Source organism: Terrapene carolina, unplaced genomic scaffold (genome assembly GCF_002925995.2).
Source record: "Terrapene carolina triunguis isolate 2854851 unplaced genomic scaffold, T_m_triunguis-2.0 Scaffold67, whole genome shotgun sequence".
NCBI classification, from domain to species: Eukaryota; Metazoa; Chordata; order Testudines; family Emydidae; genus Terrapene; species Terrapene triunguis.
In genome coordinates this window covers 18450341-18468461 of record NW_020664418.1, presented here as the reverse complement: position 1 = coordinate 18468461, position 18121 = coordinate 18450341, and the positions used below count along the sequence as shown (strand labels likewise).

Here is an 18121-nt window from a genome sequence, read left to right as displayed (position 1 = left end):
AACCAGAGCAGTGGCTCTTGGGGTTAACCCCCATTGAGACTCATGGTACAGTTCACCCCTTTAAGAGGTATTGTTTCAGATTGCCTGCAGACTCAGGCAGATGTCACTGCATCAATTACCCTGGATTACATTTTCAAGCTTTTCTTTGTGACCACGAGGACTAGAAACTTTCTTTTATTTAAATTAAAGATGAGATTGTGATCTAATCACACAGTGCCAGAAGTTACTGCCTTCGGCATGGGCCTGTGGTGTCTATGCCTCATACTGACCCCAAGACTGGTCATGGAGAGGTCAAGTCATTTTAAAATAATCCCAGACCAAACTTGAAATGGCCAAGTGAACACACTTACATGCACATCAATCATGCATAAAAATTCACGCTGAATTTTTTTTATTGTACTTTAATTACATTAAAACACCTGGCCTGTGATTCTTTGTCATCAGAAATTGAACAGTTTTAGAACTGCCTTGTAAAGTTAAATATTTTGAACAAGAAATGTTAACATGCTGAAACTGACGCTGTCAGTGTGGAAATATAAATAAATAGGCTGCAAGAGAGACTTAGTTACACAGCTGGAATGGGGTCTGCCAACAGCACCGTTATTTGTGCTTATTGGAGAACTACAAAAAGAACATGGAAGAGAAGGGTATTTAAAATTAAGTCCTCTAAATACCCATGTTTAACAAATATTCTGATTTTTTTATAATCACTTTTTAAAACAGTTGCAAAAAAGGTTTTGGACCCACTTTTGTACCATTAAAGTAGATGGAAAAATTCTAATAGTTCAGGATCAGGCACTCGCATAGTAATTTGCAAGAGAGAACAACTGCATGACAGGTGACAGTACTTAGTCTCTCAGTTCACAGTGATTCGGGAACATAGAAATCTAATACTGAATTTTGATATGCTTACTGTTTTCAAAAAAGAGTCAAGAATTTAGTGTAAATAGTGTGTTCAGTTTATTGTTTCTAAGGTTCCCAGAGACCTCATGTATAGGTACCTATCAATTAAAGATTATTAGTATTAACAAAATCATGTTCTGGAAGCTGATGCTTGGTTTGGTCTTGCTTGATGGATCACTCTTTAACAATCTGGAAATTTTCCACTAAAACATCAGATGAGCATTGGGAATTCTCTGATGGAAGCCTGACTTACTAAGCTTTCCCTTGGGCTTTGCTACGTACCTTACACTACTTTCCTGTCCCATATGGAACATCATCTATTACATTGTTACTATATAATATTATGCAAACTCTTCAGCAGTTATGCAATTAACTTGCTTAACACGAGCATTTAGTGTGTTAATTGGATAATATTGTGGTTTGGCTCTCTGATGTAGTCTTGGATAGCTGAGCAAGTCACCAGCTGTGCAGTTATTTCATGTTAAAGTATGTGAATTAAGCCAAAACAAGACTGGCTACACCCTTGGTTGCTACATGTAGGAAATAGGCAGTTATAAATTTTCTTTTCTTTTGCAGCAATATAAATCCAGAGGAATTCTGTTGACGTCAATGGAGTTAATCTTGAGTCATGCTGGTGTTAGTGTGAGAGGATTCTGGCCTCATATCTCCTCCTGTCCACCCTAGGGCCAAACAGCATTGTTCTGTGCCAGTCCCAAAGCTATTTATTACAAACCAGAAAATTTCCTGGTAGAAGTCTTATGAATTACCATATGAATGAAGTGGCTTGAGATAGGCATTAGCTCCCCACCCTGACAACAACAAAAAAAACTACCAGAACAAAGCACTGCATTGTACATACAATTCTCCCCATGGGGAGAAGATGAGAGAACAAATCACACATGAGAGGTTAGTCACATTGCTTAATGCACTACTGTAAAGTGCCCAGCTATTACAGTGATGAGCATGGTATAAGAACCTATATTGAATAGAGTAGGCAGAAGCACCAAAGATTCTAGCACTCCTGAATTTAAATTTAGGAATGCAAGTGAAGATACTGAGGTATAGTTGTATCTCGGAAATTGGAAGGTTAAATTCCTTTTAGAAACAAGTCTCCTTAACCAGCTAACATATACATCCAACTGAATGAGCTTTCATTAATGAATTATGTTTGACTGGATTTCTCCAACTTCACCCTTGTGATGACTTGGTGTATGTAGAGCAGGGATTTAAGGTAACAGACAAACTTATTCTGAAAAATATTTGAACTGCACAGAACCCCTTCCCACAGCCACTGAAGAAGGGGAAGTCTCCACTGTTGGAGTTAGCCTGTGAGAAAGAAATGGCCTTTCCAATAGCTTCAGCAAAGGGTATGGGTATTGTCCTTAGCCTAGAATTGTACCATTAATCCTACTTCAATTTCAGATAGACTTGTAATTACTCTGGGATTATAAATTGAATAAATTGAGCATATAATTATTCATTGCTAAATCCAGTGTTGATTACTAAAATAGATTTCCATGAATTGTGCTGTATGCATTTAGAACTGATTGTCACCATTACAGACCCCTCCTGGTCTGTGCAAATGCACCCTCTCTCAGGCCTCAAGCCATCACCGCTCTTGGGGTGGGTTCATGCAATTCTCCCACTCTCAGATCAGGCCTTGGACTGCCATTCCCAGGTGCTAACTGCGATTACCTCAGCAGGCCTGTTTTATAGTTCATAGCTGCAGGTCTGTTAATGTCAAGAACACTGACGGTGGTATGCAGTAATCAGACAGCCTTCTTAAAGCCGAGCATTATTTATTTAGAACAAAACCACTGCAGAGAAAAAGATCTTAAAACAATAACAGATTATGCACATGTCTAGTTTACCAGGTGCCTGCCCATCTGAGCAGTCAGGATTCTGGTAGGTCTAAGCATCCTACAGGCACTCAAGGACCGCTACAGGCTATGTGATGGTTTCATCCCATAACTCACCAATCATTTCTCCCCACTGCTTCAGGGAATGACTCCTTTACAAGCTGCTCAGTCTCTTCTCAGAGAATGTGTCAGTTTTAAACTGTTTTGTAGCTCTTTGATCTGTTAGTGTCCAGAACTGGCAAAACAACAGTGCAACTTCGGATTGGAACCTGGAACTAGGCCGTTTTCCTGTAATTGCCCCACAAATATTTTTGGAGTATGGCCTATCTAGATCCATTGCGTTGTTTCCCTGCTGTTTTTCCAACAGCCCCCTATTAAGCTAGACTAATACATTCATACAGGAAATTCTATTAAACCAATCTAACTATATAGAACCTTATGTTGCCGACCAGGACCCAGACACTATTCATGTAACGGTTACATAGCACTTCCACATCTGCTACACTGAACCCAAGCAGAACTGCACAGAGACTATTTGAGCTTGTGTCATGCAACAAAGAGCATAATTATACATTGTTACTTAAACAGTGCTCTGCATCATCTCTAGTCTCCAGTTGAATAGATAGGTGTTAAGCAGCAGAATTTAGAGTATCTGCATGGTACAAACATTTTAAGTTTACATGTACGCAAACCTCTAAGCAAAACACTTGGATCAATTTTGAAAAGCCAAACATTTTGATTCAATGCTTTCTCAGTGATTTAGCAGTTGGTGCTGCTTTTCAATATCTATTCCTAAATCAGTATGACAGAATCAGGAAAGGTAGAAGTGGAAAAGACCTACCAAATCATTCTTAGTCTGATGGATACATCTATATAAAAGCTATCACAAAGCATGTCAAAACAGTGAGATTAAGCCTCACAAAACACCTTTATTGCAGCTAATCACTATCCCCATTGTGGAGATATTGAGGTGCCAAGAGAATACATAACTTGCTTGAAGTTACAGAGCAAGTCAGTGTCAGTACTGAGAGTAGAACTCAGATCTCTTGATTCCCAGTGTCATGCTTTAGCAACAAAGCCATACCACTTACTGAGTCCAGCCTAAATCCAGAGCATCTTGTAGCATCTTGATATAGGATATATTAAATATTAAGAGCATAAGTGCTTAAATTAGTGCCTGTGTGCCTTCTTTGGCAGAATGTTCTTATACACAAGTGGTGAATACATCAACCACTGCCTATACAAATTTTAGCTTTGAAATAGTGGGAACTGTCTAACTTTCCCTTCCAGATTTCTCTGACTTGAGACCATCTTACCTCTGCTGCAAAATGCCTTCCACTGACTGTGTGCTCTGAGCCTTCTGGCTTGTTCCTGTTTCCCCAGTGTAGGTGAAGCTGAGTTGCCGTGTATTGGAAAGGGAGATTTCTGATGTGCATGGTAGGAAACAGACTCATTCTTACTGCAAGTAGACCAAAAAATATGGGAGAAGATTATATTGCTGTGTTGATGCACTTGGTTCACAGAACTATTGTGTCTGACTTTATTGGATTCAGAGTGACCCTGCCAGCAGGTAGGGGATCTTGGGGGACAACTACTGCACTGGTGGGGTGCAAAATAAACTATGAAGAAAATGTAAAAACAGGGAAAATTCAATAGTGAGGGGTATGGGGTTTGTTAAGGTAGACAATTGGGGAGGGGTTTCTTTTAGTAAATAGGATAGGGGGTTTCAATAGTGGGGTACAATACAGTTGGTAACCAATTCACACTGAAGTATAAATGTAACAGGTAGCTAACAGTTTTTATGTAAAGGGTGTGTCACAGCAGCATATAACCAACTAACAGTTATGGGTAAAATGTGTTAAATAACCAACAACTCTAGGTAAAAATATGTCACAGTGGTGTAAATGTAAAATGTGAGGGGTGTTAGAAAGGAAAAGGGTAACCAATGGGGGTTTATGCTAGACTTTAGTAATACAATTGAGGTTTGGCAGCAGTAGGAGCGGGGTGAGCACGTGTGGGAAGGGAGACCAAAGGCAGAGGTGCTGCGGAGGGAGATTTAAACTCAGGGAGACACAGAGAGCAGACAGGCTGCAAGTTTAAACAGCAGAGAGACTGCAACGAGTGACTGGGGAGCTCGGGGGGAGACACGGGCAAGTTCGGGGGGGGGGGTAGCGGGAAGACAGACTTAACCACAATTATACAGAACACAGCAAAATCTTATCTATGATCTAACTTAACCAAGACTACACAAATTAGTAACTAACAGAACACAATGCAACAATTTTTTAAACTTAACTTACAGAGCACAATACAAACAATTCTTTAAACCTAACTTAACCACAGCTATGCAAAATGAAATTACAACTTATCTGGACTAAGAACCTGATTCTAATAGGTGCACCTTACACTCCCTGCCACTTCTTTGATCGGGAGGGGGAGCAGTTCCAGAGGGCAGAGTGATGGGTGCCCAGGGTACAACCCGGGGGAGGGGGGGCGCTAGTGGTGGCCGCAGCAGTGGGGTGGCTGCAAGCCGGCAGCCCAGGATACAGTCCAGGAAGGCACAGCCTCGCAGCAGCACAGGCTTATTTCTAGCAGCAAAGGCGCTGCGGAGCCAGAAACAGATTACAGATACAGACCAAGGAGTTAGCTTGAGTCTGTCTACTGGGGAAACAAGGCCAGCAGCTAGGACAGAGGGAGTTTGCAAGAGAGAGTTCTTACCATTCCCCAGGACAGCAGCAAGCACAGAGACAGGAACGGCAGTAGCATCGGAGGATGGAGAGAGGACTCGATTCGCTTACAATAATCAGGAGATCTCCAGGCACAAATTCGTTGTTCGTGGGAGGGGAGTTTAAAAACGGGGGTACACTCAAAAACAAACGAGAGCGGGGAGAGGGCCCCCCAAAGACCCCTTGCTGATCAGACCAGGTGGCAAAGCAAGGACCTTCTCCGAGGTCTGATCAGAAAATGTCCAGCTTTAAAGGCAAACTCAGGCAGTTTCCCACCAGTACTTTTGATTGGCTCCTCTTGATACAGGGGAGGAGAGAAGGCAGGGAAAGGCTGCAGGTAAGCATAGGCATGCCTGGGCATGTTCTGAGCCACAGGTATGACTCATATGCTTAACTAGTTGGCCACTTCAGGTCTTGCATTTCTGGGCAGCGCCCCCCACACCGAGCCCGGGTCTGAACAAAGGAACCAAACAAAGAAGCAAGAAGCCCCCTCCCTAGGCAGAGCAATGGCTCCAGTTAGTCTGTACAAGCCATTCCTATGAATAGGGCTGTGACTTTAGTTAGCACAATGGCCGGGAGGGGCGGCCACACAGGACAAACAGAAAGGAGAGGGGGGAAAAGGAATGCAGCAGGGGGACAGCTGTAACAGACACAGAGAATTAGAATAGCAGAATAAACCATTCAGGCTCTTAACCCAGAATCCAGCACATGCCATATGTTATAGTATCTGGAGGATTATCATTTTTAGCAGTGTTTGGAACTCTCTAGGCAATTTAAGGGAGTCTAGAACAGGGATCGGCAACCTTTGGCACACAGCCCACCAGGGTAAGCACCCTGGCGGGACGGGCTAGTTTGTTTACCTGCTGCATCCGCAGGTTGGGCCGATCGTGGCTCCCACTGGCCGCAGTTCACCGCTCCAGGCCAATGGGGGCGGCGGGAAGCAGTGGCCAGCACATCCCTCAGCCTGCCAAAGGTTGCCGATCCCTGGTCTAGAACATTTCCCCCTTATATTCTTGTAGAATTTAATACATGGAATGTGAATTGACTGGGAGAGTTGTGTGAGCAGCTGTTTTCAGAAAACTATCCCCGATGACGCCAAGATCTCTTTCTTAAGTGATAATTGCAAATTTAGACCCCATCATTTTGTATGTATAGTTGGGATTATGTTTTGCAATGTATATTACTTTGCATTTAACAACAATGAATTTCATCTGCCGTTTTGTTGCCCAGTCACCCAATTTTGTGAGATCCCTTTGTAACTGTTCACAGTCTGCTTTGTATTTAACTATCCTGAGTAATTTCATATCATCTGCAAACTTTGCCACCTCACTGTTTACCCCTTTTTCCAGGTCATTTATGAATATGTTGAACAGAACTGATCCCAGTACAGTTCCTTGGGGGGCCTGGCTATTTACGGGTATGGTACAGAGCATGTTTATCCCACAGAAACAGTGAGAAAAGAGAGGCTTGCCTGTCAAGCTCCTTTTAACAAAGCATGCTGGGAAGGGGTGAAGTCTGAGGTATTTTATAATGCAGGGTTTTTTGACGCTTTGGCAGTACTGGAGAAGGATGTGCTGCAGGAGAGCCTTGCTGCTGTTCTCGTTTGTAAGTCTTTAAGTTGTTTCTAGAAAAAATTGTGGGGAATTGGCTTATAAGTATTCTACTTTGTGGAACTGAAATATTCTGAAGCTTTAAGAGATTGCTTCATCTCTGTTCTCATCCCTGTTGTTGTTGGTAGGGTATCTTGCTTTAACGCTACAGTGGAGGGCGGTAGGCGTGTGTGTAAGCTGATCCTAATGGTTATATATGTCTTTCTGTCTCACACTTAAGGAAGTTCTCTATCTTCATTCAAATAGTAGAGGCGTTTGCTGAAACTCCCAGGTTTGCTTGATTTTTGTCTTAAATTCAGTGAACCACTTTTTATCTTTCCAGTTAATTACAATATCTATTAAGGGTGACTTCATCCAGATTTACTGACTTTTCACTTCTTTCTAAACAAAGCTGCAAATTCTGTTCCTATTTCTGAGTATTTTAACCAAATTAATAAGAAAAACTTTTCACAAGCATAAGTTAATCTAAAGTGCAACAGCTATATATATGGTACACTGCTGTGTGTTTTATAATTACAAGTTTCTTTAGACAGTTATCCAAGATGTTTGTATTCTATTGCAAGGGCTTGGTCGATCACTGCCAATAATATAAGAAATGAAATATAAGTCCAGAAACTCTTTCTTTCAAATTCTCTTGCTGCACATTTGATTTCCTTACCTGAATGACCATTATTGGTCAACATAAAGTGGTCAGTGGAGGACACGTTGTAGCCTACAAGCTCTAAAGGTAAGAGAGTGGTATCATATTGGAGAATATCATTATGAAAATCTATTGGAGACTGGAATACTCCTCCACAAAACGGATACTTCTTGGGCCAAGTTGCCTCTCCATCAGGACCTGGGAATGTTAACAGAAGAGACAGGTTTATCAATCTTTGTTGTTGTCTTCATTGGTACTTTCCCAACATGCTAGCAACAACTGGTTTGGATAATATAAGAACTCCCCTGTTTCCCTGAATATTCACCCAAAACCCAGAACAGAATCTAACTGTCCTTTTCTCTATTTAAAATGGTGAGATAAACTGTTTCTCAGTTTCACACATTCAGTCTATTACTGGAAGGAGTGGGCCAAATTCCTGCAATCAAAGCTGTTCATGTAACTTCCTTGACTGAGTAGTTTGAGTTTGACCCATCATTACTAAGAAATTGTGGTGCAAAAAATGCTTATATATTAAGACTCAAATTCATTTAATTCTAATGGTAAATATACATTAATCTATGATTTTATTAGTCACTACATACATGAACTCGCATCTAGTCATCTCCACCCTCAAATAGGAAAAGCCTTCAGAGAACTTGACGTATATATGTAAATGATTCACTTCCATAGAAATAAACTATCTATAAGAACAGCCCCTTTTCTGAGGGATAGGATTTATCATAGGCAATGTGAGAACTAAAGGTGCCATGCCACCAGCTGGCATCTGCAGAAAGAAATCTGGGCTCCCAGGAACTGCACCTCCCGTAGCAGAGGGTGCAGTGTACTCATCCAGTGGCTACTATGGGGAAGGTCAGCTATGGACCCTCCCTGGCCCGTTTCAGACACCTAGGCACCAATGGGCAGAAGGAAAGAGACAAGAACTACACTTCTGGTGTGGAATCTGGCCAGCTGCTGCTTGGATGTGTGGTGGCAGAGGGGCATCTCTTATACTCTTGGGGATCCACGCAGATGCTGCCCAGAAGAGGCCCTATGCTTGGGTTGAATAGCCTCAAACTACTTGATTTGTCTCAGACATAATCTGTCATAATAATTTTGATGATCTCTTTCAAACATGCTCTACTGTTTGATTAAAAACATTTCATTTTTACAAGTAAACACCTCTTCTCTAAATGCTATAAAAGTAGTCTCTTTGTTGAGCCACTGCATTAGAACTCATACTTTGTACTCCATGCCATTGTTGTATTCTAGACTGAATATCCATTTTTAGGCAACTAAAATGGCAACAAGAGATAGACACATGAAGTGTGAGAGTCAGCTTGATTTGGTGGGTATGTCCTTCCTGAGAGTCATCAAAATGGGGTTGCTTTTGAAGCTCCAAGGGTGCCTGAAGCTACACTCTTTTCCTTGGCTCACTAGGAAGAGATATATGAAGTAATCACAGAACAAAAAGACTGGGAAAATCTTGTAGCTAAAAGGGAAAGCGCACTGACTCTTGATCAAGCCAGGTGTTCAGGCAGTGGGTCCAAGGGCCTGGAATATTTTACTAGAGTTCTCCAAAATGTCTGAAACTCTTACGGAAAGCTGATTTGATGATATGCACTGATTTTAGTTGTCTTGTCTTATCATTTTGTGTTGTAGCCAGGCAATTGCACTGACACTTTAAAAAGAAGTGCTAAAAATGTTTATTCACCGAAGCAGCACCATTAACTACCAAATCAAATCACTTACATACATGTTGGCAAGTTTGGGCCCTAACAGAGTATATTTTTTACCAGATATGTTATGTTTTAATTTTCTCCACTTTAGTGTCCACCCACTGAATCTTGTTGTACCTTTATCTGCTAAATCGAAGAGCCCTCTATTACCAAATTTCTGTTCCCCATATTGGTACTTATAGACTGTGAATAAGTCACCTCTCTTAATCCTCTCTTTGTTAAGCTAAACAGAGTGAGCAGCTTGACTATCACTATAAAACATGATTTCCAATCCTTTAATCATTCTTGTGGTGCTTCTCTGATCCCTCACCAACTTACCAATATCCTTCTTGAACTATGGGTGCCAGAATCTGACCTAGATCAGAACATTGATGTCAAAACTAGTTCAAATGTTTTAAAAAGGAAAACTAATGAATATGAAAATTATTGATAGATGCTGATGTTGTTAAGGTTCAGTGATCTGGGAGCTTGTCTTCCACAAATATAATCTAAATTGGATCTCACTTAGTGCTGGAGTAGCTTCTATCTTAGCTTTCATTTGACTGCAAATCCCTTTGATTCTTTATCTCCCAGATTTTCATGGCATATCTTAAACAGCATTTAAATTCTCTTTAGTGGGTTTGAGAGCTAATAAATAGTACACCGAAACTGTTGAAAGGTGACTGCTATCCGTCTTGCATGTGTTTTAGCAAAACACTGACCCATTCATCAGAACATAGAACAGAAATCTGAACTATGTACTATTTGTTTTGGCACTGGGTTATGGGAATACACACACTTTGAGGATATAACCCAGCTCATCAGGAAATAAGAATAATTGGCCTCTTGAGGTTGAGACTTGATGTGCAAGTCTTTATTAAGCTTTAGTGCAAGAAGTGAAACCTGTATTTCAACTTTTGTTAGATGTGACAGTGGCAAATATACTACAAAATCTGTTTAGTTTGTCTCTCTCCCGCAAATGTATGACATCACCTAAAGCACTTACACCAATTCTATCCTCAAGTGCCGTCCCTTTCACGTCAATACAAGTTCTTTTAGTCTAACAGAGTAGAATTCAGCCCTCTCTGTCTTATTCATGCATTTCAGATGCCATGGGCCTGATCCTGTAGTCACTATTCAGACAAAACTTCCAGGGTTCTCCCTTGCCTCTACACTACAAAACTTCATACCTGTTTTCCAGCACCAGTGCAGCTGTAGTTTAATGACTGACAGGGTGTACCAGGCATTTGTTGGCTTCTGCTGGAGGCCCTACCACCTTGGTGCACCCTGCCTGAAGGAGGTGTCCTTTTGGGGAAAAAGAGCACCAAGTTTAGTCCTTCCTGAGCTGCCTAGAGAGGCCACCAAGGATCAGTTGCAGGTGGAACCAATGAAAATCAGTCCTCAAGCAGCTAGATGAGCTAGGGCCAGGTGGCAGTCAGTTAGGGCCCAACAGGCAGAGTAAAAATGGATGTCTGCTTCCTTGAATCAGAGGCTAGATTTCTGTGTGGAGCTGGGACAGGGGAGGAAGGGTTGCCCCAGTCTTAACCCAAGAAGCCCGGCCCAAACTCTGACTGCACCTTGCTAAGGTATTGGGTTTCCAGGAAGACATTAATATCTTGTACCAAAAAGATTATGGCAGTCACGTGATTGCTAAATGGCTAGTCTTTAAAGATTAGTAAAACAGAAATCTGACTTCAGCCATTGGAAACCACATCATGAAGTGCAATACACTTTTTCAGACCTACTTTTTTGGAGGGATTGGGTTACTGGGGATTAGTAACTGGTCAGCAGTTGAGATTGGAGATCATTCTTTTTCTTGTAAAATATGCCAGTTACTGAGATTTTTAGGCACATCAATGAAATCAGGGTGGATGTGCACATTTCTGGTAAGCAAAGAGAATGACAGCCAAATGAGGATTAAACTACAGAGATTCTTGTCTATTTCCCCACATCGGCTTCAGCTAACTCATCAGCTTGTTTCCTTGTCCATAACCAGTTTTTCCAGGCATTGCAGGAACCCTGCATATTGTCATGTAGCCGTCCTTGTTTTAGTGCACCAGAACTCACTTGAAAGAGCTGGACTCTTGTCACACTTTGGCAGTTATGAAATTATGGTTTCCTTAGCAGATAAGCAATGGCGCTCTAAGGCACTTTTTAATTAACTCAGCTGTAACAGATTGTGTGAAACAGAGTTTGCCTTTGGTGGTCCAGATTGAACCCTGGCATATATGGGGGAAGTCACTGGAAGCTGTACCTGCATGTACTAGGGTTCAGTCCGGCTTGCTGTTGCATAAGGGACATCAGGGATGGACTCAAGGAATGAGTGATAAATTTACATGTTATTTAAATGCCAGACATTGCAGAACAGCTCTGCTGTTTTAGTACTCTTCCTTCTGGTGCAACGGATATGAAGAATAGGTTGCCACAGAGTGGGAATGGATTGCTGTGGAAATAGGAGTCCTATGTTGCAGAACAAGGGTCAAATTCAGAGGTAAATCTAGGGAGCCTGTCAACATGTATGTTGACGTAAACTTAAACTGATTTAGCACTTGTCTACAGCAAAAAAAAAAAAATCTTATGTTTGAAAATGGAGAGCCCTCAAATTAGATGACCTACTGTCCAGGGCTTTGCAGTCATGGTGGACCAGCACAAGCTGTGCTCAGCATTGTCTCCTAACACTGCCAATTGTGTTCAAATGTAAGATTCTATAATGTGGACAGGGCCCCTAGAAGGCCTAGTGTGACTGACTTAAATCTACTCAGGTTCAAGCCCATTTGTACACACAACCCTTACACATCACCTCCAAGTTTAGTCCACTGATCAAGGGTGTCTGTGAGCACTAGAGCAGGGAAAGAAAAGCAACTAACAGCAGAGTGTAAGAAGTTGCAATATAAGTTAGGGCCAGATTAAGGCTATGTCTTCACTACCCGCCGATCCGGCGGGTAGCAATCGGTCTATCGGGGATCGACTTACCGCGTCTAGTGAAGACGCGATAAAATCGATCCCTGATGGCTCTACCGTCGACTCCGGAAATCCACCGCGGCAAGAGGCGGTAGCAGAGTCGACGGCGGCGCGGCAGCGGTCGACTTGCCGCCGTCCTCACAGCCAGGTAAGTCGACCTAAAATACGCCACTTCAGCTACGCTATTCACGTAGCTGAAGTTGCGTATCTTAGGTCGACCCCCCGCTGTAGTGTAGACCCACCCTAAGGCATAGGTACTACTGGTTCGTGCTGAGAGCCCCAACTCCTGGGGTTGTGCTATTACAGTAAAATTGTAGTTTTCCAAATAGAAAGTTTCTAGCGCTCATAGTTCTGAAGAAAACTTCAAAACATGACAAGTGTAATCAATGTAGCGACGGCTGCAGCCAAAAGATAGCTCAGGAAGAGCGAGCTGTCCCATGCATCTCAATGGGTGATTATCCACAAGTCACTGCTCCCTACCTATGATATGATCTATACTATGATCGCAGAGGACTCTGGGTGTGGAAGAAGAGTGCAGTGATCTCATCTACCAGAGGAAGGTAGGGTGCTGTTACCATGTGAGAAAGGAGGCCCCTTGCTGCTGCCTCTGCCTCTGTGGGAGGAGAAGGGACCCCTGCCTCCACTGTTCCAGGTGCTGGAGGGTGAGGCCATGGGGTCTCCCTGTCATGGTGTCTTTAGGACCCCAGATTACTGTAGACCACCAGTCCTGTAGACCACCTCCTGTTCTAATGTACAACTTCTAGCTCCTGGTCATGCATTTCCTCACATTCAGTAAGTAGTCCTGAGTGAATGAGCGTAAGGAGATCTGACTTTGCCCTTGTGGCTGCATTACAAGAGAAGCGTGTAAGTAAAATATGATTAATAAAAATTACTTGAAACTATACTGATGCACAGCTTTGTAATGAGCTGAGCAACGCACACCCCAAAACTGGGGCTGCATGTTGGGGTTGTGCCATCTCCCTGCCCCCACTTTGTGACCTGCATACATACAATTGTAGCAACGAGACCCAAGAAGCCAAGCTGCAGTCACAAATGTGGTAACGTGCAGAAGCTCAGTGATGGGCATTATCTAGAGAGAAACCTGTTAAGTGGTCATCTTGGGGAACTGCCAAAAACAGCCTTTAACTAAAGGCCTAATAATTGTGCTAGAAACTTTAGGGATATTCTAACAAGGTCATCAAAGTTGCACATTTCCCACTTGAGGTGAGAGTTCTTAGCACAGGCTTCTGTGCACCTTGCTGAACTGAAGTAAACATATGGCAACAATAAAACTAAAGATTGTTCAGCTTTAATTAAAGTGTTGTTAATTTATGACACTTAAGGTTACTTGCAGTGGTACCCACTTCCCCTCCACATAGATGCACTAAAGTGCATTAATAACCTTGCTGGGATTCTTCTTTAATACTCTTGTGGAACACCAGCTAACTTTCTGCATTCTAGCCAGCTGTCCACCTTAAAGTAGTAATTCTGTATGTTCAATTTATATCCAGTACTCCTGATTAAGGAGGCAGAGGGCCAGCATACAAAGAGCACTGTGTCAATTGACTTTCAGCTTCTAGTGAGGAGCTGCAGAAGAATTGAAACAGTCACTTAAACCGTGGCCAAACTGCACTGCTGACAAAGGGGTCCTAGGCTATAAAAACACCTCTTTCCAAGGCTGGGGATGGAAACTATCACTGATTAAATCAGCCCTGTAATTCCAGTTTTCTAGCTGACGTTGAAACTGTTTTTGTAGCTGACACTTCTAGTTCTTCTCTTAACTCTCTGACCTTTACCATGGAAAGAGAAGTGGTCAAGGAAAGGCAAACACATAAGCACTAATGGGAAATGGTTTTTGGATAATAAGGCTTAATCTGTACAGCAGAGAGAAACACAAATTTGTTACTCAAATCAGACTATCCCTAGCTTCAGACCTCAATGCTGTGTAAAACTGACCACTCTTGGGACTTTAGGTCTGGCTATGCAGAGTGCTGGGCAGTGCAGAAGCCCAGTAGGACTAGAGCAGAAAAGTGACAGGGTATGTCTACATTGCAATTAGACACTCATGGAGGCCTGTGCCAGCTGACTTGGGCTGGCAGGGCTGTGGGGCTGTTTAACTGCGGTGTAGATGTTCAGGCTCAGGCTGCAGAGCCCAGGCTCCAACCTGAACATCTACACACAATTAAACAGCCCCCGAGCCCGAGTCAGCTAGCACGGGTCAGCTGCGGGTTTTTAATTGCAGTGTAGACATATCCTCTGTGTATGTAACAAAGGATATGTCTACACAGCCGACATTGAAGTGCTGCCATGACAGCGCTTTAACATGGCTGTGTAGTCGCGGCTCCAGCGCTGGGAGAGAGCTCTTCCAACGCTGTAATAAAACCACCTCCGTAAGGGGAATAGCTACCAGCACTGGGAGCACTGTCTACACTGCCACTTTACAGTGCTGAAACTTGCATCACTTAGGGGGGTGTTTTTTCACCCCCCTGAGTGAAGAAAGTTTCAGTGCTGTAAGTGGCAGTATAGACAAGGCCAAAGGCACATGGTTTCTCAGCATGTCTGTTCCCTTGGCTAGACTGTGCCAGACCTCTGTGCAGGGCCAAAAGAGGATGGAAGGTACCAGGAGTCTATCTCTGTCCTTCTGCTCCCCTGCACATGGGTGAGAACACTAGCTCCCCCCTAACATCACCTGCAGGGACCAGTCACTACAAAGAAGTGTGTCATTAAGTATCATTATGACCACTTTACAGATGGGGAACTCCCTGAGGTGCAGTAACTTGCCAAAGGTCACAGAGCAGACCATAGGCAGAGCTGTGAGTGGAACACAGGTCCAAGTCCCAGTTCAGTGTGTGATCCATTCAGCCGCACTGGTTCCTACACAAATAGGCATGTTTTGCTATCACACCGTATACGATTCTTAATGATGTCAACAAGACTGCTGTACAGAAAACAGTTGAGCTACACTTTTATACAAGAACAGTGCAGATAGTAGAACAGTTTTGCCTTTAAGGATACTGTATAAAATACAGCAGGTTCCATTTGTATCCAAGACAAGTACCTAGTTCTGTCAGGTTCACAGTTTGTTCTGGAAAGTGATGCTTTGTCAAATGCAATGGTATCCTGTGATACAACCCTGGGCTCTAATGTCACTAGTGGTGTAGCAATGGCAGCATTCAGTCCCATCCAGTGTTCATTTAACAAACAGCGATTTTGGTCACTAATAGCAGCTCTAGCTCTAGCACTGCTCATGGCTCTCGTGGTTTTTTCCCTTGCCCCTATAACTGCATGCTCCTCTCCATCACCACGAGTGGGTATAAGGCCACTGCTTTCCTTTCTCTTGCTGCTGACTTCATTTTAGTGTCTGACATAGTGAAAGGCGATAGGGTGACGGAGATGGAGGGAGATGACTTCCAGCACACAGAAGACATGCTTTACTGTTTTGATGTGGGTCACATAGATACAGTGTTGTTTTCCATACAACCCAGTAAGCAGTGTTCTAACCAGGTTTTACTGCAGTTGCATTCAAATGAAATTTCATCACAAATTAAAGTTTCTATTCTAATATTTTATGCTAATCCCAGTCTTTAAAATTGGTTTTATAATGCCTTCTTTACCTTAAAATAAAAAGTCATTAGATTAATAACATTTAAAAAATATCTTTAGCTTGAAAATTCACCTCCAGTACGTGTTAGGGATTGGATTGGAGAATAAGAGGTTTTGTCCACAGCCCTACAGGGAGACTTGTAAATGGTATGAAGACAGCACCTTCGGGGAACATCTGCAGTTCTTGTCATTTTGCAGGTTAACACAGATCCCTCTAGCTGGCACTTGTGAATATTGCTAAGCAATCCTTCCCAATGCCGAACCCTGACATCTAAGTAGGAGGTTGCTAGACAATGGGCCCAATTCAACCCTGTTATAACTACACTGATTCCAGTGTGGTGTTGCCAGGTTGAATTTGGCCTGTTTTCCTTAAAAGTACAAAATACAGAATTAAATTTCAGCGTATGAATTAAAATAACTACTTACCAATGTAAGACCACTTAGATCCTGTTTAAAAAAACAAAAACAAATACAACTGTGAATATATGAAATTGAGCTTATTCTGTATAGTGTCAGCTGGTGAATTTTACAGTACTTAACTGTCTTCTGATTTCAGCTGTCCAGTACAAGGAGGCCAGTTTTCACAGATTATTAAAGACTGAACCCATGTACTGTCAGTCACAATGATCCCTGTGCTCCTACCCACAGAGCTAGAGAATCGGTTAGTTATTTGAATCCTTGGCAAAGGTAGTGTTTCTTAGTGGATAGACCCTTTGATGGGCACTCATGAGACCTGGATTCTATTCCCAGCTCTGCCACTGGCCTGCTGGGGGGACCTTGGGCAAGTCACTGTCGCCTTTTTGTGCCTCAGTTTCCCTAACTGTAAAGTGGGGATAATGATGCTGCCCTCCATTGTAAAGCACTTTGAGAGCTACAGATGAAAAGTGCTAAATAGGGGCTTGGCTGGATTGATTGATTTTTATTAATTACCTCTCTAAAGCCAAATTTTTTGGAATAGCAAGAGACAACACCCAGAAATCAGCTCTTCTCTCTGGCTGGTACAATGTGAAGCATAAATGGGCAGGCATGTGGTTGTCATTTAAGGTCACATGCATAGTTCAGATGGTTGAAGCACACCTGCAGCAAGCAAAATTTGATTGTCAGCTGCCAAAGTGAGAGATAAAAGGAAGTCCTTTCTGCAGAATCGTTCTGGGTATTCACCATGTGATTCTTGTAGGAAATGGCTGTGGTTTGTTAGGAGACAGTGTAAGTGCCTCTTCCTGTGAGGTGTGAGACCATTACTTGGTGGCTATTGTTTGCTTATTTGTTAAAATAGTCAATGGGACAAATTAATTCTTTGCATTAGGGATTGAATTTGGGCCAATACCTTTGCAAGTCATTGGAAGGTCAAAAAGTGTCATCTCTGTAAGAAGCACAGCAATATTTTAAATAGTTTTTGACTTTTGTTAGCCTGTCAATCTAAGTATCACAATACCCAAACAAAGACAAGGGTTCAGAAGTAAAACTGGAGAGCATAAATAACTAGCCAGGATTGATTAAAATCTTGAATGTGGTCCATGGTTTGTCAATTTCCACAGCTACAGATCACACCAAATATAGCTTTGATATTACTTGCAACACTGTACTGTAGGTATTCAGATCTGATAGTTAGTTTTGGGTAGGGTGTGCCTATCACATTTCTTGTAAATGGAATCGCTCTTGCTTCTTCTCAAAGCGGAGGTGATTGGTTAGAGTAAAATTCCATTTAGTCATTCTAAAGACTAAGACTAGTAAAATTGCTAAACAGGTGTTAGAAATCCCACAGGGTTTGATTGGCTTAACTCCTGCAGCTACTTTACACTAGCATGCCCACTGGCAGAGCTAGCCTGGGGTTGGAGGATTTTTCCCTAAACTGTCAGTGTAGTCACAGCTGCAGTGCTTAATACACAGAAATACCAGGCGTTAACTGTCCCATTTCCCTCCATGGCTGCATCTACAGTGGGAAAATTGACCTCTATAGAGCTGGCTGAAAAAATCTTCTGTGGACTATTTTTCCTCATAAAATGCAGTTCTGTCAAATCTAAATGCTTTATGAAATTTTGCTTTGGAACAAAAAGGGAAGGAGGGTGAGTTCCAATAATGTCATGAAGTTCCATTCTGGAAT

At 42.4% G+C, this 18121-nt stretch overlaps 1 protein-coding gene across 1 annotated transcript in view; it reads right to left on the bottom strand.

The window, feature by feature from the left end:
- Positions 1-18121, bottom strand: part of CA12 (carbonic anhydrase 12) — a 33423-nt gene that overhangs the window by 13423 nt on the left and 1879 nt on the right. The window contains exons 2-4 of the mRNA XM_026648449.1: positions 16444-16464; positions 7757-7936; positions 4079-4221 (exon numbers count right to left, since the gene is read on the bottom strand). Of these exons, the coding sequence (XP_026504234.1) occupies positions 4079-4221; positions 7757-7936; positions 16444-16464 (344 nt within the window). The remainder of the gene's footprint in view (positions 1-4078; positions 4222-7756; positions 7937-16443; positions 16465-18121) is intronic.